At 40.2% G+C, this 25619-nt stretch overlaps 1 protein-coding gene across 8 annotated transcripts in view; it reads left to right on the top strand.

The window, feature by feature from the left end:
* slc16a4 (solute carrier family 16 member 4) overlaps positions 1–25619 on the top strand; it is a 78384-nt gene that overhangs the window by 33512 nt on the left and 19253 nt on the right. For all 8 annotated transcript variants that reach the window (XM_061903559.1, XM_061903560.1, XM_061903561.1 and 5 more), the window contains 2 exons: positions 8633–9274; positions 20434–20645. In XM_061903559.1, coding sequence (XP_061759543.1) covers positions 8633–9274; positions 20434–20645 — 854 coding nt within the window. The remainder of the gene's footprint in view (positions 1–8632; positions 9275–20433; positions 20646–25619) is intronic.

Below are 25619 nucleotides of genomic sequence, written 5' to 3' on the forward strand. Positions count from 1 at the left end.
TGTGTCGATTGTTGGCATCTTTCTGTCAGAAATAAGAATGTTAGACATTTTTCAGCTGAATGACGTAGCTTATTAGGTTATGTTAAGTGCTGTCTTCAAAATGCTCATGTCTGCTGGCATTTTTTAATGGCGTTCAATTTTTTTCTGCTCTGAAAAAAGTGGTATAGTTGTGCTTTGCATATTTCAAAACATACTTAAAAGCCGCAGTTTGGAGCATGATAACACGAATGTAGAGGGAAATGAGTGTCTCCCTGGTGACAGCCATTAATGTACAAGCAAAATCCCTATTTTAAATATGGCAGTCTGAACCACTTTTACACTTTTTAATGACTGTACAGTACATGCGGTATGGGGTGTAACAATTAATCAATATATACATTTATATTCCTAAGATTCAACTACTCTGATCTGTGCTCAGCAAGTTGGTCTTCTAGAAGTTAGGTATCAAGCCAACATAGGCAATGTATCAATACCAGAAAAAAGAAAACATTGGATACAAGAACGGCAAACTTTATATGAAGTTTAGCACTTTTAATGATAAGGACGTTACTCAAGTCTGTCTGCCCGACATCAAAACAAGTCATCAAAACAAGAATGGCGGATACCTACAGTGGCCAAAAAAGGTCACAACAAATGCAATCGCCACCAGACAACAATATAAAGCATCTACACAACTTTACGCCATAAAGGATGCGACGGACGCAACTAATAGTGACAGCGCAGCAAGTTTCACTGCCAGACCAGGTTTAGCTGAGGCAGAAGTTTAAAAAGAGTGTATTGAACATAGTATATGAGTATAATTGAAAAAGTTAAAAATAGTGGTCTCACTTTACTTAATTTTTCAACTTCGATCATTACACTTCTTTCATGTACAATTTACCTCCCTGCTTCGCACTCAGCAACAAGGGCTGGAATTGGGGGTTAAATTTTCAAAATTATTCCCGAGCGCACAGCTTGGTTGGTAGAGTGGCCGTGCTAGCAACTTGAGGGTTGCAGGTTCGATTCCCGCTTGTGCCATCCTAGTTACTGCCGTTGTGTCCTTGGGCAAGACACTTTACCCAGCTGCTCCCAGTGCCACCCACACTGGTTTAAATGTAACTTAGATATTGGGTGTCACTATGTAAAGCGCTTTGAGTCACTTGAGAAAAGTGCTGTATAAATATAATTCACTTCACTTGACTTCACTTCACTTCAACTTTACGCCTCAGCCTTTGTGGTCCTTCACCAAAACACGTCCACTGTCACTTCCGTTGCATCTTTAAATTGTCGTGTTTTGGCTTATAATTATTGTGTAATGACTTTATGATGTTGTGTTTTCGGCGTTTGCATTTGTTGCCAGTCAAACCACTGCTCCTTTAACCGGAAATGATTTGGTTGCACTTCATTTCTCAGGTAAATATAATGTTAATTCAACCTGCAAAGACGTTGGCTGCACTTTATTTTTGGTATTAATATTGTATTAGTTTATGTTTAAAAACAAAACAATTAGCAGGTATATCTACTGTTCTTTTTTTGAAAATGTATTGAATGTTGAAAATGAGAGCAATGAGTTTCCTATTTTTTAAAGGCCTACTGAAAGGAGATTTTCTTATTTAAACGGGGATAGCAGGTCCATTCTATGTGTCATACTTGATCATGTCGCGATATTGCCATATTTTTGCTGAAAGGATTTAGTAGAGAACATCCACGATAAATTTCGCAACTGGAGAAAAGCCCTGCCTCTACCGGAAGTCGCAGACGATGATGTCACATGTTGATGGCTCCTCACATATTCACATTGATTTTAATGGGAGCCTCCAACAAAAATAGCTATTCAGACAGAGAAAACGACAATTTCCCCATTAATTTGAGCGAGGATGAAAGATTCGTGTTTGAGGATATTGATAGCGACGGACTAGAAAAAAAAAAAAGAAAAAAAAAAAAGTTAAAAAAAAAAAAACGCGATTGCAATCGCGTTGCATTGAGACGGATTCATATGTTTTTAGAAACATTTACCAGGATAATTCTGGGAAATCCCTTATCTTTCTATTGTGTTGCTAGTGTTTTAGTGAATTTAACAGTAGCTGATAGTCGGAAGTGTACGTCCACGGCCGGGTGTTGTCGCGCAGTGTCTCGGGGAAGTCGACGGCAGCTTTATGGGCTGCACAAGTTCAGCTGATATCCGGTAAGAGGCGACTTTTTAACCACAATTTTCTCACCGAAACCTGCTGGTTGACATGTAGTCAGGATCCATATTCGCTGTGATCCATACTAAAGTTTCACCTCCGTGAGTTTTAAACAAGGAATCACCGTGTGTTTGTGTGGCTGAAGGCTAAAGCTTCCCAACTCCATCTTTCTACTTTGACTTCTCCAATACTAATTGAATAAATTGCAAAAGATTCAGCAACACAGATGTCCAAAATACTGTGTAATTATGCCAGTAAAGCAGATAACTTTTAGCTGTGTGTGTGTGCAGCGCTCATATTCATAACAGCATGTGACGCCACACATACAGGTCATCATTACGCGACGTTTTCAAAAAAAAAAAGTCCCAGGATATTTAAAAGGCCGTATTGGCATGTGTTGCAATGTTATTATTTCATCATTGATATATAAACTATCAGACTGCGTGGTGGGTTTCAGTAGGCCTTTAATTTAACTTGAAGAGTTGGTTGCGCTTTATTAAAACAAGATGTGATTGCATAAGCAATTAATTGGTGTCTACTTGCTTCTTTGTATCCATAATTCATTTATACATAATAAGGAAATAACAGGAATATAGGAAACTTCATCTACAGTGTCTAATATCCAGTATTTATTTCATAGTCACACTGCTTGATTTTTTTTTTTTTTTGCTAAAAAGTTACTGAATCAATTTCAACTCACTTAACGGTTTAAATCGTATCGTTTTAAAAGACCAATATTGTCCCTGAATCCTTATCGGCAACATCAAAATATGATTTGAATTGAATCATTTGTGAAACAAATCGATAGTCTTAGTAGATCACATGCAACACGCCCACTAATAGTACACACAATTTCAGAGTTTGCGTACGCGTTTTAGCATGTTATTTAGGATCTTGGTAGATCAACGCAGAAGTCGTTCGTTAACGAAACCATATTTCTACCAATGCTAAAGGTACTATTGCACACCTGTCATACGCCTATGCACATCTACTCAAGCAACGCACCTAGGACAAATTAAGAAACACCTGGTGGATAAAACTACAGTCAAAGCATAGATCAGGGGTGTCTTAAGCGGGCCATAGGGCCATTTTCTGCCCGTATTTTTCGGACTATAAGTCGCAGTTTTTTTCATAGTTTGGCCAGGGGTGCGACTTATACTCAGGAGCGACTTATTTGTGAAATTATTAACAAATTACCGTAAAACATCAAATAATATTATTTAGCTCATTCACGTAAGAGACTAGATGTATAAGATTTCATGGGATTTAGCGATTAGGTGTGACGGATTGTTTGGTAAACGTATAGCATGTTCTATATGTTATAGTTATTTGAATGATTCTTACCATACTATGTTACGTTAACATACCAGGCACCTTCTCAGTTGGTTATTTATGCGTCATATAACGTACACTTATTCAGCCTGTTGTTCACTATTCTTTATTTATTTTAAATTGCCTTTCAACTGTCTATTCTTGGTGTTGGGTTTGTCAAATATATTTCCCCAAAAAATGCGACTTATACTCCAGTGCGACTTGTGTTTTTTCCCTTCTTTATTATGCATTTTCGGCAGGTGTGACTTATACTCCGAAAAATATGGTAGTCCTCTTCATAATTTAATTATAAAATGTATTCATTATTAATGAGATGGGCTATTAGATACACCGATTAGCAATCTATCTGTCATGACTTGCCATGAATGGCCTGGCCTTAAGTATAAATTTGTTGTGTTTCGTGTTGAGTTAGTGTCAGCGCCCCTTCCTACCTGTTTTCTTCACTTCCTTTGCACTTTCCCTGCCTCGTCACACAGCCAATGTTAAGTTAAAGTACCAATGATTGTCTCACACACACTAGGTGTTGCGAAATTATTCTCTGCATTTGACCCATCACCCTTGATCACATCCTGGGTGGTGAGGAGAGTAGTGGGCAGCAATGCACAGTGCATTGTTTAATTTGGTGCTGTTTAACTGTATTAGTGTTTTACATATCATTGCATGCTGCCTTCTTTTTAGCTGCGTGTGCCTTATATCAGTAGATGTAAACACAAAGCTATCAGTTGTAAATACAGTGCATCAAAACTAAGGCTGTAATTGCTTCCAAAGGTGCATTAACGGAATATTGAGCAAAGGCTGTGAATACTTATGGAAATGTGATTTTTTTTTTTGTAGTTTCTTATTTTTCATAAATTTGCAAAATATTCTAAAAAAACAAAACATTTTTCACATTGTCATGTGTGTAGAATTTTGAATGAATGTATTCCATTTTGGAATATGGCTGCAACATAACAAATTGTGGGAAAAGTGTAGCGCTGTGAATACTTTCCGGATGCACTGTATACATACATAGTAGAATGAGAGTAAAAAAATAATTGCATACTGTATGCCGATACTGTCACCCCGGGACTCACAGTTTCCCATCATCAAGTAATTTTCTGAGGTGAAATCATTTAAGTGTATTTTTTTAGATAACATGTCTTCTTATAAACCTAACTACACATAATTGCGTGTGTTAAATGTATCTTCCAAAACAATACTAAAAAAAATAAACAACATGATAGTTACATGCAAAAATTAAAATGACCTACATAACATAAAATTATTTTTGATATTTTACTTACATAGTATACATCAAATTCATTAAGGACAGGGGTCTCAAACTCTGTTTAGCTGGGGGCTGCTGTTGGTAGTCTGGCTGAGCCTGCGCCGCACAACATATTCGCTTAAGAATCATGGCATAACCATGTGACGAAATGAGCTATGGTAAGCCGTAATTCATTATAAATGAAAAAAAATGAATGTAAAAAAAATTTAAAAAAAGTATATTTTGACACTGTCTGTTTACCGAGGAGATGGTCAGGGGCACTTGAACTTGCTTACAGGAAGTTTGTTGCCCAAATTGTTTCTTGTCCTGCAGTTTTTTTGTCTAAACCGTTATTGTAGTTCATTTTCATTCGCATTCAATTCAATATCATCCTGATATATTTAAATAGAAACCCTGTTTCCATATGAGTCGGGAAATTGTGTTAGATGTAAATATGAACCGAATACATCCATCCATCCATCCATCCATCCATCCATCCATCATCTTCCGCTTATCCGAGGTCGGGTCGCGGGGGCAACAGCCTAAGCAGGGAAACCCAGACTTCCCTCTCCCCAGCCACTTCGTCTAGCTCTTCCCGGGGGATCCCGAGGCGTTCCCAGGCCAGCCGGGAGACATAGTCTTCCCAACGTGTCCTGGGTCTTCCCCGTGGCCTTTTACCGGTTGGACGTGCCCTAAACACCTCTCTAGGCAGGCGTTCGGGTGGCAGATGCCCGAACCACCTCATCTGGCTCCTCTCGATGTGAAGGAGCAGCGGCTTTACTTTGAGTTCCTCCCGGATGGCAGAGCTTCTCACCCTATCTATCAGGGAGAGCCCCGCCACACGGCGGAGGAAACTCATTTCGGCCGCTTGTACCCGTGATCTTATCATTTCGGTCATGACCCAAAGCTCATGACCATAGGTGAGGATGGGAACGTAGATCGACCGGTAAATTGAGAGCTTTGCCTTCAGGCTCAGCTCCTTCACCACAACGGATCGGTACAACGTCTGCATTACTGAAGACGCCGCACCGATCCGCCTGTCGATCTCACGATCCACTCTTCCCTCACTCGTGAACAAGACTCCTAGGTACTTGAACTCCTCCACTTGGGGCAGGGTCTCCTCCCCAACCCGGAGATAGCACTCCACCCTTTTCCGGGCGAGAACCATGGACTCGGACTTGGAGGTGCTGATTCTCATTCCGGTCGCTTCACACTCGGCTGCGAACCGATCCAGCGAGAGCTGAAGATCCTGGTCAGATGAAGCCATCAGGACCACATCATCTGCAAAAAGCAGAGACCTAATCCTGCGGTTACCAAACCGGATCCCCTCAACGCCTTGAATGCGCCTAGAAATTCTGTCCATAAAAGTTATGAACAGAATCGGTGACAAAGGACAGCCTTGGCGGAGTCCAACCCTCACTGGAAATGTGTTCGACTTACTGCCGGCAATGCGGACCAAGCTCTGGCACTGATCGTACAGGGAACGGACCGCCACAATAAGACAGTCCGATACCCCATACTCTCTGAGCACTCCCCACAGGACTTCCCGAGGGACACGGTCGAATGCCTTCTCCAAGTCCACAAAGCACATGTAGACTGGTTGGGCAAACTCCCATGCACCCTCAAGAACCCTGCAGAGAGTATAGAGCTGGTCCACAGTTCCACGACCAGGACGAAAACCACACTGTTCCTCCTGAATCCGAGGTTCGACTATCCGACGTAGCCTCCTCTCCAGTACACCTGAATAAACCTTACCGGGAAGGCTGAGGAGTGTGATCCCACGATAGTTGGAACACACCCTCCGGTCCCCCTTCTTAAAGAGAGGAACCACCACCCCGGTCTGCCAATCCAGAGGTACAGCCCCCGATGTCCACGCGATGCTGCAAAGTCTTGTCAACCAAGACAGCCCCACAGCATCCAGAATACAATGATTTGCAAATCATTTTCAACCCATATTCAGTTGAATATGTTACAAAGACAACATATTTGATGTTCAAACTGATAACCATTTGTTTTTTGTGCAAATAATCATTAACTTTAGAATTTAATGCTAGCAACACGTGACAGAAGTTAGGAAAGGTGGCAATAAATACTGATAAAGTTGAGGAATGCTCATCAAACACTTATTTGGAACATCCCACAGGTGTGCAGGCTATTTGGGAACAGGTGGGTGCCATGATTGGGTAAAAAAGCAGCTTCCATGAAATGTTAAGTAATTCACAAACAAGGATGGGGTGAGGGTCACCAATTTGTAAGCAAATTGTCAAACAGTTTTAGAACAACATTTCTCAACAAACTATTGCAAGGAATTTAGGGATTTTACCATCTACGGTCCGTAAAATCATCAAAAAGTTCAGAGACTCTGGAGAAATCACTGCACGTAAGCGATGATATTATGGACCTTTGATCCCTCAGGCGGTACTGCATCAAAAACCGACATCAGTGTGTAAAGGATATCACCAAATGGGCTCAGGAACACTTCATAAAACCACTGTCAGTAACTACAGTTGGTCGCTACATCTGTAAGTGCAAGTTAAAACTCTACTATGCAAAGCCAAACCCATTTATCAACAATATCCTGAAACGCCGCCGGCTTGGCTGTGCCCGAGATCACCTAAGATGGACTGATGCAAAGTAGAAAGGTGTTCTGTAGTCTGACGAGTCCACATTTCAAGTTATATTTGGAAACAGAGGACGCGGCGTCCTCCAGAACAAAGAGGAAAATAACCATTCGGATTGTTATAGGCGCAAAGTTCAAAAGCCAGCATCTATGAGGGTATGGGGGTGTACTAGTGCCCAAGGCATGGGTAACTTACACATCTGTGAAGGCACCGTTAATGCTGAAAGGTCCATACATGTTTTGGAGCAACATATGTTGTCATCCAAGCAACGTTATCATGGACGCCCCTGCTTATTTCAGCAAGACAAGTGTTACAACAGCGTGGCTTCGTAGTAAAAGAGTGCATGTACTTTCCTGGCCCGCCTGCAGTCCAGACATGTTTCCCATCAAAAATGTGTGGCGTATTATGAAGCGTAAAATACGACAACAAGACCCCGGACTGTTGAACAACTTAAGCTGTACATCAAGCAAGAATGGTAAATTCCACTTTCAAAGCTTCAACAATTAGTTTCCTCAGTTCTCAAACATTTATTGAGTGTTGTTAAAAGAAAAGGTGATGTAACACAGTGGTGAACATGCCCTTTCCCAACTACTTTGGCACGTGTTGCAGTCATGAAATTCTAAGTCAATTATTATTTGCAAAAAAAAATAAAGTTTATGAGTTTGAACAAAAAATATCTTGTCTTTGTAGTGCATTCAATTAAATATGGGTTGAAAAGAATTTGCAAATCATTGTATTCCGTTTATAATTACATCTAACACAATTTCCCAACTCACATGGAAACGGGGTTTGTATTACCTGCCCATGGTGTACAGGCCACAATTACACCAAACTAGGAAGTTAAGTAGAGGGCCACTGAATATGGATTGGCCGCAAGTTTGATCCCTCTGATCAAGGAGGAAGATGCATATTAATTATTGCAGCCATTGATTTACATCATCAATTCATGCATTAATAAAAGGACTATCTGTCTGTGACTCACCCAAAATGGGTGGCAACCTACTGTCTGGTTCTCAACTCACCAGTTGAGAATCCATCCATCCATCCCTTTCTACCGCGTATTCTCTTTGGGGTCGCGGAGAGCTCGGCTACAATCGGGCGGAAGGCAGGCTACACCCTGGACAAGTCACCATCTCATCACAGCAGTTGAGAATCCTTAAATCCCAATTAGGCTCTTGTACATGCAGTGTAAATCTAGCCTATAGTGGTCATGTTGCATGGGACATAGTGCAGATCACCTGACTCTGTGTTCTCTCCGTCCCTCACAGGGGCGATGCTGATTCTCGGCGGGCTCATGCTTAACCTGGTGGCCACCGCGTTGCTGCTGCGGCCCATAAATGTGAAACCCGCCGCTGTATCAAACTCCTCTTCCACCAGCCGAAAGAGCCCATCTCTTTCCCTCAAGAGCTCGTCAGAAGAGGACTTCGCCAAGAGCTGTCTGAATGGCTCCTCGCATTTATCCAATGGCTTATTCAAATCAGACTCCCTCACATCCCCACCATCTCCTCCTCACAAGGATGTCGAGGACCTAGAGGGGCAGTGTGTTAACGGAGCAAACGGACAGGTAGAGAACCCAGAGCTGAACAGACTTGTTCTCAATGGACACGAGGCCCATCAAGACTTGGGTTTTTGTAAAACTGCAGAAGGCTCCACAGACCTCAATGGCACCATGAGCGGGTCTTCAACAGTTGGACATACTTCCATTCATGCCAGCACTCCAACCGAGAAGACCATCACCAAAGCCAAAGTCCTCGATTTTTCCTTGCTCAAGGACCCGTTCTTTTGCATCTATACATGGTCTTTGGTCTTCAGCCAGCTGGCCTACTTCATCCCCTATTTCCACCTGTCTGCCCGAGCCAGAACCCTTGGTATCGACCCCATGGATGCATCTTTTATCATCTCTGTGGCAGGTGAGGCACACTTTGAACACATTATTGGTTTCTCACACAATACCACTTCAGTGGTAGGTCTAAAGTTGAACACCCTGAAGTTTGCACATTTTGAAATGCAACCACATGTAACTGGAAAAATAGTACCAATAAGTTGCACAAGGGCAACTTGAAGGTTGAACGATCCCTATGACGTGGGATGATGATGTCACCATATGTGGCAAGGAGAACTAGATCATAAAGATGTAAATGAATGCTATACACATCTCTGACTTGGTTCCTCAGTAAAATATTGCTAGGAATAAAGTACAGAATGTACAGTACTCCAGAAACGCTCGTTTTGGACATAACTCCACTCTATGAGAATAACACACACAGTGTGTTTTGGCACACAAAACTCTATCCAGGCTGCTTAGCACAAGAAGGCTAACTCAGCAACATTGAATGCTGACAGATGAATGCTATGTAGAATAAACACACAAAGTGAGTGATTGATTGATTGTTTGAAACTTTTATTAGTAGATTGCACAGTACAGTACGTATTCCATACAATTAACCACTAAATGGTAACACCCAAATACGTTTTTCAACTTGTTTATGTCGGGGTCCAGCGAGTAATGTAATATGGTAATATGCAAATAGTGTTTTGTATTATTATTAGGGCTTTACTTCCATTTACACTTGTATGACAGTTACAAATATTTAAGTACTATAACAATACCTCACTTTACGTGCTTAGTTTATTCTATGACGGAGCTCTCAACTTAAAACATCCATCCATCCATTTGCTATACCTCCTATCCCTTATTATGGTCGTGGGTAAATTGGAGCCTTCCCAGCTGACAGGCTAGATGCGAGGTACACCTTAGGCCCCTATTACACTAAGCCGGATAAGGTTATCCAGGGTAAATCCCACCTAACCTTATCCTTGTCCACACACAACAATGCCACCGTTTAAGACCCCCTCCACCCCCTCTGTTCGCCGGCACAACACGACCTAACACACATGCGCGGAAAATGCGCACGTCATAGTCACCTCCGGTGTTTCTTTGTGTGCATTTTCTTAAATGGAACTTATCTGAACAATATCCAGTGTTGTGGTATTTCAATTAACTGGAATCCAGTGTGCTGTGGGGCCCTATTGTAGTGAATCACAGCTGAGCCATCATAAATTAATCACATCTTTATTAGACACGTAAACAATGTGATAAAGAACATGTTACATCAATCAAAGAAAGGATCTAGTTAATCTAGTCAGGACACTCCTCACTGTTTTGCCTTCACTTTTATTTTCCATTCCTTTTTGGTGACTTTATATACTCTGGACCTAAACGTTGAGTCCGGGACGTACAAACCCCGTTTCCATATGAGTTGGGAAGTTGTGTTAGATGTAAATATAGACGGAACAAAATGATTTGCAAATAATTGTCCACCCATATTCAGTGGAATATGCTACAAAGACAAGATATTTGATGTTCAAACTCATAAACTTTTTTATTTTTTGCAAATAATAACTAACTTAGAATTTCATGGCTGCAAAACGTGCCAAAGTAGTTAGGAAAGGGCATGTTCACCACTGTGTTACATCACATTTTCTTTTAACAACACTCAATAAACGTTTGGGAACTGAGGAAACTAATTGTTGAAGCTTTGAAGGTGGAATTCTTTCCCATTCTTGTTTTATGTAGAGCTTCGGTCGTTCAACAGTCCGGAGTCTCCGCTGTCGTATTTTACGCTTCATAATGCGCCACACATTTTCGATGGGTGACAGGTCTGGACTGCGGGCCGGCCAGGAAAGTACCCGCACTCTTTTTTTTACGAAGCCATGCTGTTGTAACACATGCTGAAAGTGGCTTGGCATTGTCTTGCTAAAAAACGCAGGGGCGTCCTTGAAAAAGACGGCAGCATATGTTGTTCCAAAAGCTGTATGTTGCTTTCAGCATTAATGGTGCCTTCACAGATTTGTAAGTTACCCATGCCTTGGGCACTAATACACCCCCATACCATCACAGATGCTGGCTTTTGAACTTTGCGTCGATAACAGTCTGGATGGTTCGCTTCCCATTTGGTCCGGATGACACGATGTCGAATATTTCCAAAAACAATTTAAAAATGTGGACTCGTCAGACCACAGAACACTTTTCCACTTCGCATCAGTCCATCTTAGATGATCTTGGGCCCAGAGAAGCCGGCGGCATTTCTGGATGTTTTTGATAAATGGCTTTCGCTTTGCATAGTAGAGCTTTAACTTGCACTTACAGATGTAGCGACAAACTTTATTTAGTGACAGTGGTTTTCTGAAGTGTTCCTGAGCCCATGTGGTGATATCCTTTAGTGATTGATGTTGGTTTTTGATACAGTGCCGTCTGAGGGATCGAAGGTCACGGTCATTCAATGTTGGTTTCCAGCCATGCCGCTTACGTTTAGTGATTTCTCCAGCTCCTATGAAACTTTCGATGATATAATAGACCATACATTTTGAAATCCCTAAATTTCTTGCAATTGCACATTGAGAAACATTGTTCTTAAACTATTTGACTATTTGCTCACGCAGTTGTGGACAAAGGGGTGTACCTCGCCCCATCTTTTCTTGTGAAAGACTGAGCATTTTTTGGGAAGCTGTTTTTATACCCAATCATGGCACCCACCTGTGCCCAATTAGCCTGCACACCTGTGAGATGTTCCAAATAAGTGTTTGATGAGCATTCCTCAACTTTATCAGTATTTATTGCCACCTTTCCCAACTTCTTTGACACGTGTTGCTGGCATCAAAATCTAAAGTTAATGATTATTTGCACAAAAAAAAAAGGTTTATCAGTTTTAACATCAAATATGTTGTCTTTGTAGCATATTCAACTGAATATGGGTTGAAAATGATTTGCAAATCATTGTATTCTGTTTATATTCACATCTAACACAATTTCCCAACTCATATGGAAACGGGGTTTGTAATAATGTACAGCATTTACCTTGAAGAGCAGGCTTCTACAATATGGCCTTCCTGCTGCTTCTCCATCAAACACATCCTTAAGCAACTTTTCCATATTCATATTGATAAAGGTCTGCCATTTAGATATTATTTTAATATTCTTGACTGGCATTAGACTCATTCTGCTTCAGTATAGTGCAGACCAGTGATACACTCCAACTGCTTCACCTTGTCAACTACACACTAAGTCATGTTTTTGATGATTTATATTTGTATATTCAATATTCAAACTCACTTTCTTCCGTCAAAAGTCCATCCCTAGCTATAAGCTAATGCTCGCAAGGAATACCTGATTTCACGGGGTTCACCGTGACATTTGCTACACCAACTAATGGCGGGGATGTTTGTAACTCAAATTTTTGAGACACAAAACACAGACACGGCTCCTATCTCAAAACAGTCTTAAATTGAGGTGCCACTGTACCTAAACATTGCCTGTAGATTTAATACAAGTTTTACAATGGCGACGGTTGTTATGCTAGACCAGATTATTTAAAGTCTAGTCTATGCAAAACATAGTTCAGAAATTAGAAACAAGTTGTATCAGGACAAATTGTTGTTTACTCTGGAGGGTCCACTGTAACAAATATCGTCAATATTGGGCGCACTATTGCCTCATAGTTTCGTTTACGGATGTGAATTAAGTGGTTGTTCGTCTCTATGCGTCATCAGGTGATCTTGCTTCTGAGTCACCTGGGGTAGGCTCCAGCTTCTCCGTGACTCTGATTAAATAAGTATTATAGAAAAATTCAGTTGTTGGCATTTCTTATTTCCAGCTATCAAACATAATGGTACCGAAAATGGTGAAACGGATTCATCGCTTATGAGCGTGGCTCCAAGCTGACCACCACCATGAGCTTCCCGAAGAAGTGAAGTCCTCAGTCAATTTAGAGGCATTAGTTATTTGTGAGCTGCTCAGACTCTGTAGCATTATATAATGAATGTGCTTACATGAAAGCTGAACTTTGGTCCACTGGCGAGGGCGGTCGGGTTCGGCAGTGCGCCACACATGAGGCCTCTCTTCCAGAATGTTGTGAAAACATTACCATTTTGACCAGTTGAATGCAATCCTTTCGGAGGGTTTGAGTGGGATATTTTAATAATTAAAGAGCTACAAGTGAGCGTGTGTATCCACATATACAGTAGAGCGTACTGTATTTTAGGGGAGATGTTTCCCTTCTGTCCTTCAGGTTATGGTACAAGCATTCAGATGCAAAAGTACATTAGACAAACCTATACTTAACTTTAATGTTTGCATTGACATTGTCAATGCATTTTTTTTTAAGTTCAAGTCTTTCCAAAGGAAAACACAAGTTTTATTGGGCATCCATTTAAAGATGGAATCATAAACCTCTTAGCTTCAGGAAAGAAATCAATAACAGCTGTTGAGAAATCTTTCCACCTTGGACGACACAACAGAAAAACTAATTGATACAACTACTACTACTCATCGTATTTTAGAATATCACTTACAACTGCATCAATGTATATTTGAACAGGCCCAGCTGCATTCGGTCGCCACCTCATCACAGGGCCAACGCAGATAGACAGACAACATTCACACTCGCATTCACACACTGAGGCCAATTTAGTGTTGCCAATCAACCTATCCCCAGGTGTATCTCTTTGGAGGTGGGAGGAAGCCGGGGTACCCGGACGGAACCCACGCAGTCATGGGGAGAACATGCAAACTCCACACAGAAAGATCCCAAGCCCGGGATTGAACTCGTATTTTGAGGCACATGCACTAACCCCTGTACCACCGTTCTGCCCCATAACTTTAAAGTTATTCCAAATCCCTGCTAAAGAGACTGCATCCAAGGGTCTAAATCAACTCTTGAAAGCAGCACTCAGATGAGCATCAAGACCACCCGACTCTTTTGACTTTGTTCTGTCACGTTCTGTAGTCATGTGCGCTGTAATGAGCGAGCGAAAGCACGACAGAGCAGCAGTAACAGGGCGCCACCCACGCCACAAAGCTGCCATCCCAGCATCCTGCTGGCCCTCTTTCCCGCGACCCAGCGGTTGTCATAGAGGCCCATTGACTCAATAGCGAGAAAGAGGGGTTGGGGGGGGGGGGGGCTGATATCGTCCGGATCAGCCTATTCCTCAAACCCTCTGCCCCTAACCTCGGCGCTAGCTCCAGTCGCTAAGCAACAGCCAACTGAGTAACGTTGGTGGCGTGGCAACAAGTGGGGCTCCCCACTTTGTTGGAGGCTCAAGTGGCAGATACTTTGCAGAGAATCAGTGAGGCGGCAATATGTACAAAAGAGGAGGCAGGCCGAGCCAAATGCGGCCTCAGCGAAGCTGGGAAAATCTACATGCCGCTTATTATCCCCTGCTTTCATCTCGTGACTCAGTGTCCACCCTTGAAGCAATAGGAATGACACCTTTTGATATTTGCACTTCTCCCATTGTTTGTTAAAACCCTGAAGTTCGTGCACAGGCCTTCTACCTGTCAGCACTACAAAGACAAGTGGACAGAACTAATTACGTCCGCCAGGCAGTTGGCTCTAGGTGCTACTTGGAGAGGCCATATTTAAACTGACGTTTGAACAGGAACAGCTGCAAGCGCACACCAACCCGCTGTGGGTAAAATACACAAACAAGCGTACACTTTGTCTGGATGCAAGCAGGAGACACCCCACGACATTGTGTTGGGTCAGGGCAGAAAGGCACGCAAACACGGCACAGCTGCCTGGTGCCACCTCTCTGACCTCGATGGAGACATTCCGTTATATAAGGAGGGAAGAAGTGGTCACCCGGGAGACTTTTATTCACTGCTTTCTGACAAAGCTTTCTGTAAATGTGGCGACTTGTCCAGGGTGTACACAGCCTTCCGCCCATGTGCAGCTGAGATAGGGTCCAGTACCCCCAGCGACCCCGAAAGTGAGAAGCGGTAAAAAATGGATGGATGGCATTCTGTATATGTGCTTATTTCATTATTACTAGTCTAACTAAGGTAGAACATCAAATAAATGAATGGTAACACTTTAGTATGGGGAACATATTCACCATTAATTAATGGCTTATTAACATGCAAATTAGTAACACATTGGCTCTTAATTAGTCATTATTAAGTACTTATTAATACCTTATTCTGCATGGCCTTATTATATAACAACCCTAACCCTCTAACCCTAATCCCCTAACCCTAACCAAATAACTCTAAATTACGTCTTTGTTACTTACAATATGTTCCCCAAGTGTCTAAATAACTCTTAATTTGTGACTTAGAATATGTTCCCCATGCTAAAGTGTTGCCAAATTAATAATAAGAGTAGTTATAGTTCCCTAGTGTCCAAATAACTCTTAAGTCTGTGTTACTTAGAATATGTTCCCAAACTAAAGTGTTACCAAATTGATGATAAGAGGAGTTATAGAAGGTTATAGAAGTAGTAAATTCCTATCTCACCGTAACCCTGAAGTGCTCTATGGCAGTGGTTCTCAAATGGGGGTACGCGTACCCCTGGGGGTACTTGAAGGTATGCCAAGGGGTACGTGAGATTTTTTTTTAAATATTCTAAAAATAGTAACAATTCAAAAATCCTTAATAAATATATTTATTGAATAATACTTCAACAAAATATGAATGTAAGTTCATAAACTGAGAAAATAAGTTTTGACAGCTAGATATTTTGTGGACATGTCCCATAAATATTGATGATAAAAATGTATTTTTTTGTGAAGAAATGTTTAGCATTAAGTTTATGAATCCAGATGGATCTCTATTACAATCCCCAAAGAGGGCACTTTAAGTTGATGATTACTTCTATGTGTAGAAATCTTTATTTATAATTGAATCACTTGTTTATTTTTCAACAAGTTTTTAGTTATTTTTATATATTTTTTTCCAAATAGTTCAAGAAAGACCACTACAAATGAGCATTATTTTGCACTATTATACAATTTAATAAATCAGAAACTGATGACATAGTGCTGTATTTTACTTCTTTATCTCCTTGTTTCAACCAAAAATGCTTTGCTCTAATTAGAGGGTACTTGAATTAAAAAAATGTTTACAGGGGGTACATCACTGAAAAAAAGTTAAGAACCACTGCTCTATGGATAGGGGTAATGTTGTAAGAGCAGTTTTTATTGACCTAAAAAGGCATTTAACACATTCTCACATTTAAGTTGTCGACTGGTAATTTTTCTAAACTGGCTTTTGATTGGTTTTGGTCTTATCTTTACAGAAGAGAACAGTATGTCAAAGTTAACAAATCAATGTCATCTTTAATAAAAAAAAAAATGAAATGGGAATACCCCAAGGGTCAATCCTCGGTCCACTTTTATGTTGCCCAGCAATCACACGTCTACTTTATGCAGCCAAGTCGCTCAGCAAGGCTAAGGAGGTCCTAACAATATGCATTAAGTATGTAAATTAATGGCTGCAAAACAATCACCATACTCCTAACTTGCGAAAAAGTAACTAAGTGATTTTCGATCTGAAAACAGACTCTACCCCGGGCATTTAAAATCACTTAATAAGATATTGAAACACAGGAGGTTACTGAATTTTAATATCTCAAAAACTGTTTACAACCAGGCCTTGAAAGTCATGAACAAAAAGCCCACGCACTCGCACCATTGTCAAATATTGAAAAAATACAAACTAATGAAAAAATACAATTTGTTACATTTTTATTCATTTCTTTTTCTTGAAACTTATTTTTAAATACTTACATGATCTAGTTCCAGAACCAGTCTCTTGGTAGATTAAAATACCTAACAGTGATTGGGGAGCATGATGTTTGGCAACTATAAAAAGGAGCAAGGATGTGAGAAGAATGGTGTAGTCACCTCACCTCTGCATCACAATATTATTGGGCCAACTGGCAAAAGCAAAGCGCTAATTGCCATTAAAAGTCCTAGCTTGTGCTTTATTGAGTTCCATTCCAATTGTGTCATTGTTGTTCTATATATAACTCCATCACCGCAATATTTCATTATTTTTGAGTTGAGAAAAATGATACCACACCCACTGCGAAAAAGTCGGACCATCACAATACATTTACTGTACGTCTAAATTCTGCCCTTGTGCAAAACGAGTGCATCCATGTAACGATGATCTGCATGACATCCCTTGCATTTATTGATCACTGTGGCTTACTGCAGCCTGCTTAAAGCTATTTCTGCAACGGTCAATACACTACTGCAGTTTCTGCACTGCGGCCCGCGGCCCTGCACATATCTGCCTAGTCACCAAACCCCCACTGAAGCCAGCAATCAATCAGATGGGGATGTAATACACAACACATTGTGCCAATGTAGCAGATATATGGTCTTGCTGCTCACTGTTTTTATGGGCACACGGCCTGCTTGTTGTTTTAGTGACCTGATGGATGTCTTTCTACAAACCCCGCTTCCATATGAGTTGGGAGATTGTGTTAGATGTAAATATAAACGGAATACAATGATTTGCAAATCCTTTTCAACCCATATTCAATTGAATACACTACAAAGACAAGATATTTGATTTTCAAACTCACAAACTTTATTTTTTTTTGCAAATAATAATTAACTTAGAATTTCATGGCTGCAACATGTGCCAAAGTACTTGGGAAAAGGCATGTTCACCACTGTGTTACATCACCTTTTCTTTTAACAACACTCATTAACGTTTGAGAACTGAGGAAACTAATTGTTGAAGCTTTGAAAGTGGAATTCTTTACCATTCTTGCTTGATGTACAGCTTAAGTTGTTCAACAGTCCGTGGTCTTGTTGTCGTATTTTACGCTTCATAATACGCCACATATTTTCGATGAGAAACATGTCTGGACTGCAGGCGGGCCAGGAAAGTACCCACACTCTTTTACTACGAAGCCACGCTGTTGTAACACGTGGCTTGGCATTGCTTTGCTGAATTAAGCAGGGGCGTCCATGATAACGTTACTTGGATGACAACATATGTTGCTCCAAAACCTGTATGGACCTTTCAGCATTAATGGTGCCTTCACAGATGTGTAAGTTACCCATGCCTTGGGCACTAATACACCCCCATACCATCACAGATGCTGGCTTTTGAACTTTGCGCCTATAACAATCTTGATGGTTATTTTCCTCTTTGTTCCGGATGACAACACGTCCACAGTTTCCAAATATAATTTGAAATGTGGACTCATCAGACCACAGAACACTTTTCCACTTTGCATCAGTCCATCTTAGAGGACCTCGGGCCCAGCAAAGCTGGCGGCGTTCCTGGGTGTTGATAAATGGCTTTCGCTTTGCATAGTAGAGTTTTAACTTGCACTTACAGATGTAGCGACCAACTGTAGTTTCTGACAGTGGTTTTATGAAGTGTTCCCGAACCAATGTGGTGATATCTTTTACACACCGATGTCGGTTTTTGATGCATTACCGCCTGAGGGATCAAACGTCCGTAATATCATCGCTTACGTGCAGTGATTTCTCCAGATTCTCTGAACATTTTGAAGATTTTCCGGACCGTAGATGGTAAAATCCCTAAATTCCTTGCAGTAGCTCGTTTAGAAATGTTGTTCTAAAACTGTTCGTACAATTTGCTTATAAATTGGTGACCCTCGCCCCATCCTTGTTTGTGAATTACTTAACATTTCATGGAATCTGCTTTTATACCCAATCATGGCACCCACCTGTTCCCAATTAGCCTGCACACCTGTGGGATGTTCCAAATAAGTGTTTGATGAGCATTCCTCAACTTAATCAGTATTTATTGCCAAATTTCCCAACTTCTTTGTTACATATTGCTGGCATCAAATTCTAAAGTTAATAATTATTTGCAGAAAAAAAATGTTTATTAGTTTTAACATCAAGTATGTTGTCTTTGTAGCATATTCAACTGAATATGGGTTAAAAATGATTTGCAAATCATTGTATTCCGTTTATATTTACATCTAACACAATTTCCCAACTCATGGAAACAGGGTTTGTACTATTGAGACTGCTATAGCCCATACTAATGTTTCAAGTATATAATCTCAACATAGAAGCTATTTCGTATTTAATGACAACTACTTCATGGCCTGGTGACTTGAGGTTGGTGCATACTGTGACCATTAACATCTATGGACGTTAATGGTCATCCTGGTCATTGTATTTTCAAGGCAACTTAGATTGGTCAAATCTAGAAGAGATTGGCCAGATCATGACTTGATCAAATTTAGACTAGATTGGTCAAACCTAGTCTAATCTAAGTCTGAGCATGAAATAATAAAGCCTGCTTGGATGAGGGGCGAAACATCTTCTAAGACCAACTGAACAGTCCATTTGCAATTGTATAAATGTCCTGAGAATGATGTTCATCAATAGTACCAATGACATCACTATATTTGACATGTAAACACTTTCCATAGATGGATGATTTATGTTGTTCATTCTTCAAAAAACAGACATCCTCTAAATTGTGTCTGTGGGATTGTATCTGATGATTAGCAGGCTCCAACCGTCAGTCACGACCATTCAGCATTTATTGTTTAAACCACATCTCACGAACCATTTGAGACTGACTTGGAATCAGGTGTAAGCTCTTCAGCAACATAGTACACCTTCCAGTATATAGCGCAGACAATAGTCCAAGTCACCTGAAACACACTAGATCAGCGATTTTAGTAAATACATTCACTTCAGCATTTAGACTACAAATCCCAGTGTAGACGGTTCGGGGTCATAAGATGATGTCTCAAATAGAAAAAAAAGTCAAGCTGTCCCACTTCTGACGCCAAGTTTGTTGTGGGCATTACTGTTATTAGTGAGCACAATAAACAAAGAACATGAATCAATTAAAACATTTTTTTCCTTTTATTTAACAAACAATTTACAACTGCAACCAGTTCCCTACACTTTTTGAAGACAATGTCTTTGAAGCCATGAGAAGCACGTTCAAATACTGTACGTTTTATAGACAGCAATGTTCCTGTCATATAGTACATTGTAATACATTGACACAATACATCTTTTGTGGAACTTTATGGCCATTTAAAGGTATTTAATAAAATAATTATTGTTATTGTTTCAGTTTTTAAATTAAATTATATATCTTCAGGAAGTCATTTTCACAGGTATGTTACTATATCTGCTGCTACAGTATGTTCCTTTGCACCTCTTTCTTGGTCCCCAGAAAAATACTTTCAAATGTTTTGTTTCTACAGCTAATTAACAATAAATTTTGATTTGTTTACATCTTGCTATGACATGTTTGTCTCTCATGCAGGAATCACAGAGACCATCGCCCAGCTGGCCTCAGGCTGGGTTACGGACAAGAACCTGTTCCACAAATACCACTTCCACAAGGCCTACCTGATCCTCTGCGGCTTGGTCAACCTGCTGTCCCCGCTGGCGACATCCTACATCCTGCTCATGGTGTACGCGATCTTCTTTGCTATCTTCTGTGGGGGCTACATGGCTCTACTGCTGCCTGTTCTGGTAAGGAAGACAACAAAATATTAACATGAATCACCAAAGCAGGTATTGTGTGTCCATTTCCAAAACCCAAAACCAGTGAAGTTGGCACGTTGTGTAAATCGTAAATAAAAACTAAATACAATGATTTGCAAATCTTTTTCAACCTATATTCAATTGAATAAACTGCAAAGACAAGATACTTAATGTTCAAACTGGAAAACATAGTTATTTTTTGCTAATATTAGCTCATTTGGAATTTGATGACTGCAACAGGTTTCAAAAATGCAAGCACAAGTGGCAAAAAGACTGATAAAGTTGAGGAATGCTCATCAAACACTAATTCGGAACATCCCACAGGTGAACAGGCTAATTGGGAACAGGTGGGTGCCATGACTGGGTATAAAAGCAGCTTCCATGAAATGCTCAGTCATTCACAAACAAGGTTGGGGTGAGATCACCACTTTGTGAACAAATGCGTGAGCAAATTGTCCAACAGTTTAAGAACAACATTTCTCAACTAACTATTGCAAGAAATTTAGGGATTTCACAATCTACGGTCCGTAATATCATCAAAATGTTCAGAGAATCTGAAGAAATAACTGCACGTAAGCGATGATATTACGGACATTCGATCCCTCTGGCGGTACTGCATCAAAAACCGACATCATTGTGTAAAGGATATCACCACATGGGCTCAGGAACACTTCAGAAAACCACTGTCAGTAACTACAGTTTGTCGCTACATCTGTAAGTGCAAGCTAAAACTCTACTATGCAAAGCAAAAGTCATTTATCAACAACACCCAGAAACGTTTCGCTTGGCCCGAGCTCATCTAAGATCGAGTGATGCAAAGTGAAACAGTGATCTGTGGTCTGATGAGTCCACACTTCAAATTGTTTTTGGAAACTGGGGACGTCGTGTGCTCTGGAAAAAAAGAGGAAAAGAACCATCCGGATTGTTATTGGCTCAAAGTTCAAAAGCCAGCATCTGGGATGGTATGGGGGGTTATTATTGCTCAAGGCATGGGTAATTTACACATCTTTGAAAGCACCATTAATGCTGAAAGGTACATAAAGGTTTTGGAGCAACATATGTTGCCATCCAAGCCACGTTATCATTGACGCCCCTGCTTATTTCAGCAAGAGAATACCAAGCCATGTGTTACAACAGCGTGGCTTCATAGTAAAAGAGTTATTGTGTCTCTAGTCCAGACCTGTCTCCCGTTGAAAATGTGTTGCGCAATATGAAGCATCAAATACCGCAACTGAGACTCCGGACAGTTGAACAACTGGAGTTGTACATTAAGCAAGAATGGGAAAGAATTCCACTGGTTTGGGGTTTTGTATATACCCCAAATACAGATAAAAGGTAATATTTTATAAAAGTAAATACATCTTACTAAGAAGTACTTGGTAACATTTTTGTGAAGGCAATTACTTTCTTCTGTTTATTTTCATCCACTTAATAAGCAGCCTGTATTATCATTGACGAGACCACATGAAATTCACATTTCAAAATCTTCACCGCGCGTCAGTGACTTGATAAAACACTTAAAGAGGAACTGCACTTTTGGGGGAATTTTGCCTATAGTTCACAATCAATATGAGAGACAAGAACATGCATGTCTTTTTTTTTTTTTTTTAGGATTTTAAAGATGATTTTTTTTTTAAAAGCTTGCAAGATGCGTCTAATAGGAGTCACAATTGTAGCCTTCAAACTCTCTAACACAACCTGAAAACCCTCCATCAGCAATTTATATACATACTGCAAGTCTATATATAATGTAGTAACAGACACAAGTTCAAAAAAGTATCTAATCTGTACAATATTTACCGTATTTTGGTCATTTTATGCATAACCGGAACGTCTTTCCTTTGCGCATTTATTTCCGTTTCCATAGCAACACACATGCGACTTCCGTCAACAAATGTGTGTTCCTACTTTCGGAAACAAGCGTGAGTGTGTTTTAATCATGGCAGATTTGGTTAGAGACAATGAAGACCACTATTTTTGGACAAATGAGGATTCACAACATTATATTTTTGAACCTCAATATACAGAGGATGAACTTCTGCTTATAGAAACGAGCACAAAAAGAAGGTGAAACATTGGATTATACAGATATATGCAGATATATATGGCGTGCTTACCCAAAGTCAACTTGAAAAAAAAAACGTCCCATGCCAGCTGGAACAAACAATTGTCCATGGAGTGAGTCACTATAATATTGATCATGATACACGCAGAACATCATGTGTGTTATAACTCGGTACATAGACTCAGTATTCTTCTTCCTCCAAACACGACGAGTTGAGTTTATACCAAAATGGATACATAGAGGATACAGCAGAGGATTGGGAGAATGTCACGTGGTCAGATGAAACCAAAATAGAACTTTTTGGTATAAACTCCACTCGTCGTGTTTGGAGGAAGAAGAATACTGAGTTGCATCCCAAGAACACCACACCTACTGTGAAGCATGGGTGTGGAAACATCATGCTTTGGGGCTGTTTTTCTGCTAAGGGGACAGGACGATTGTATCGTGTTAAGGAAAGAATGAATGGGGCCATTTATCGTGAGATTTTGAGCCAAAACCTCCTTCCATCAGTGAGAGCTTTGAATTGTTGACCAAATACTTATTTTCCACCATAATTTACAAATAAATTATTTAAAATTCCTACAATATGAATACCTGGATTTTTTTTTTCTCACAGTTGAAGTGTACCTATGATGAAAATTACAGACCTCTGTCAGCATTTGAAGTGGGAGAACTTGCACAATCTGTGGCTGACTAAATACTTTTTTGCCCCACTGTATATGGCATGCTTACCCAAAGTCAACTTGAAAAACAACGTCCTGCCAGCTGGAACAAACAATCAACTGTCCATCGAGTGAGTCACTATAATATTGATCATGATACACGCAGCACATCATGCGTGTTATAATACGGTACATAGACTGTCGAGCCAACGCGGTACAAACAAACATGAAATGTGGGCTAATACTTTCCAGATACTGTAATATAATTGTTGATGTTTTTCCAGTTTGTACAAATATGTGTACTATCGCAGTGTTGTGCTTTACAAACTCAAAAACAATTCAGCTGCTGAAGCAAACGCTTGCTGATCTCTTTCCGTAGCCAGTTGCTGGCTAATGCCTCAGAATGCCGTCCCAAGACATTGTATTACTACGCTAGAAAAATAATTCCACAATATTCGCTCTTACAATAACGATGTTGCTACAGCTTGGTTATCAAACAGGTTGCGGATTGTAAATGAAGTATTTTTGGTGGTTTTTGGATGCATTTTAAAGGGATTTACGGGCAGAATGGATTGCTCCCATTAGTTGCATTGCCAGCCACCTAGAACGAGCCATTTTTTTACAAATTATAATGCAAAAAAAAAATAAAAGCTTTTGTCTTCATGTTTCTCACAAGGCTTGTGAACAATAGGCACTGTTTGGAAAAAATGAAAAGACAAGTGCGGTGTCTGCTCAGAGGAAAAAAATGCTAGATTTTTGACAAAGGATTATCAGATACTTTATCTCAACTGAGTGAAGCGAGACCTTAACAAGTATGCTGATGACAGAGTAGCAAAGAAGAGTCTTAAAAGGTATTCTAGCTTGATGATACCTTTCAGACGAGTACAAACAACGAAATAACTGGAGCATGGAATGTCTGCTGGACACCAACTGTCAAATGTCAATGAACGTGTATGTTTGTGCATGTTCATGCATGTACAGTGTGTGTGTGTGTGTGTGTGTGTGTGTGTGTGTGTGTGTGTGTGTGTGTGTGTGTGTGTGTGTGTGTGTGTGTGTGTGTGTGTGTGTGTGTGTGTGTGTGTGTGTGTGTCCTTAGTGTGGGTCAGCCAGAAGTCACTTCTGTTACCTGAAACAGTGTATTTATTTTTTTTAGGGTTGTCGAATTGAACGCACTGATGCAGATTAATCCATCATCATTAATAAGCTGATTAAAAATGTTAACACATCAAATTCATCTCCACCACAGAATGATTCCAAATCTCTGAAGTCTCTGGCAATGCATTTCAGGCAATAATAATGCAGTGGTAACAGGCTGCAGAAGCAAACAAGTCCATATGGAAGGCGCTAAATAGCACATGGGAAATTGAAGTACAAAAAAACCCACTGACGATTGACATATAGGGCACGATGTACTGAAGGTTTACGTACATCAGAATACGTGCAAACTTGATAGCACACACAAAGCCTATCCACTAAATGGATGTGCAGAGGATTGTGTCTTTTAAATGAGCAAAATAAAGAGTGCAATCCATTTACCGTGTATATCTTAATAAATGTGCAGAATACATGCTAATTATCAGAACTCCCCCAATACTTACAGGATAAGATGTACATTTAATTATTTTGCACCCAGAGTGTGATTTAGCAAAGCTGAAACTGTTCTGTGGCCACTGTTTTTCGTCTTTATTTGGAACGTTTGAAAAGTACATGCAAACTGGCAGTTGCACAGAAATGGCTGTGTTAAACGAGGCGACCGTGCTGCAGCTTTGCGTGTCAACATACATGGACTGTCAGAATAAAATATTTTAGACATATGGTCTATTCAGCAATATCATATTATGAATATTAAGCTTCTGGATGACTTAGGGGGCTGATTAAAACAACTGATGTGTTTGGTGTCTTTTGGATTTATTTCTATTGGCATTATTCACAAGTTTATTCACAATATCTTATAACAATAACAATAGTAGTGAATATCATAATAAAGATATTGGTACGTGAAAGGGTCCCCCAAATAAGCTGGAAGAAGCTTTTGACAGGGGGTCCAGAGGACAGTACATACATGTAGTGATGAAACATGGTAGCAAGCACAACAACAAAAAAACAACGCTATATAATAAACACAAGATAATAGTACTAAAGCAAGCATACACATACATACATACATTCATTCAACCATGAAAAACCCAACAGTAGTCCACCCCACATGTGGCATTAAAGATAGGTGGTTAATAG

The sequence above is a fragment of the Nerophis ophidion genome, linkage group LG06 (assembly GCF_033978795.1).
Source record: "Nerophis ophidion isolate RoL-2023_Sa linkage group LG06, RoL_Noph_v1.0, whole genome shotgun sequence".
In the NCBI taxonomy this organism is placed as follows: Eukaryota; Metazoa; Chordata; class Actinopteri; order Syngnathiformes; family Syngnathidae; genus Nerophis; species Nerophis ophidion.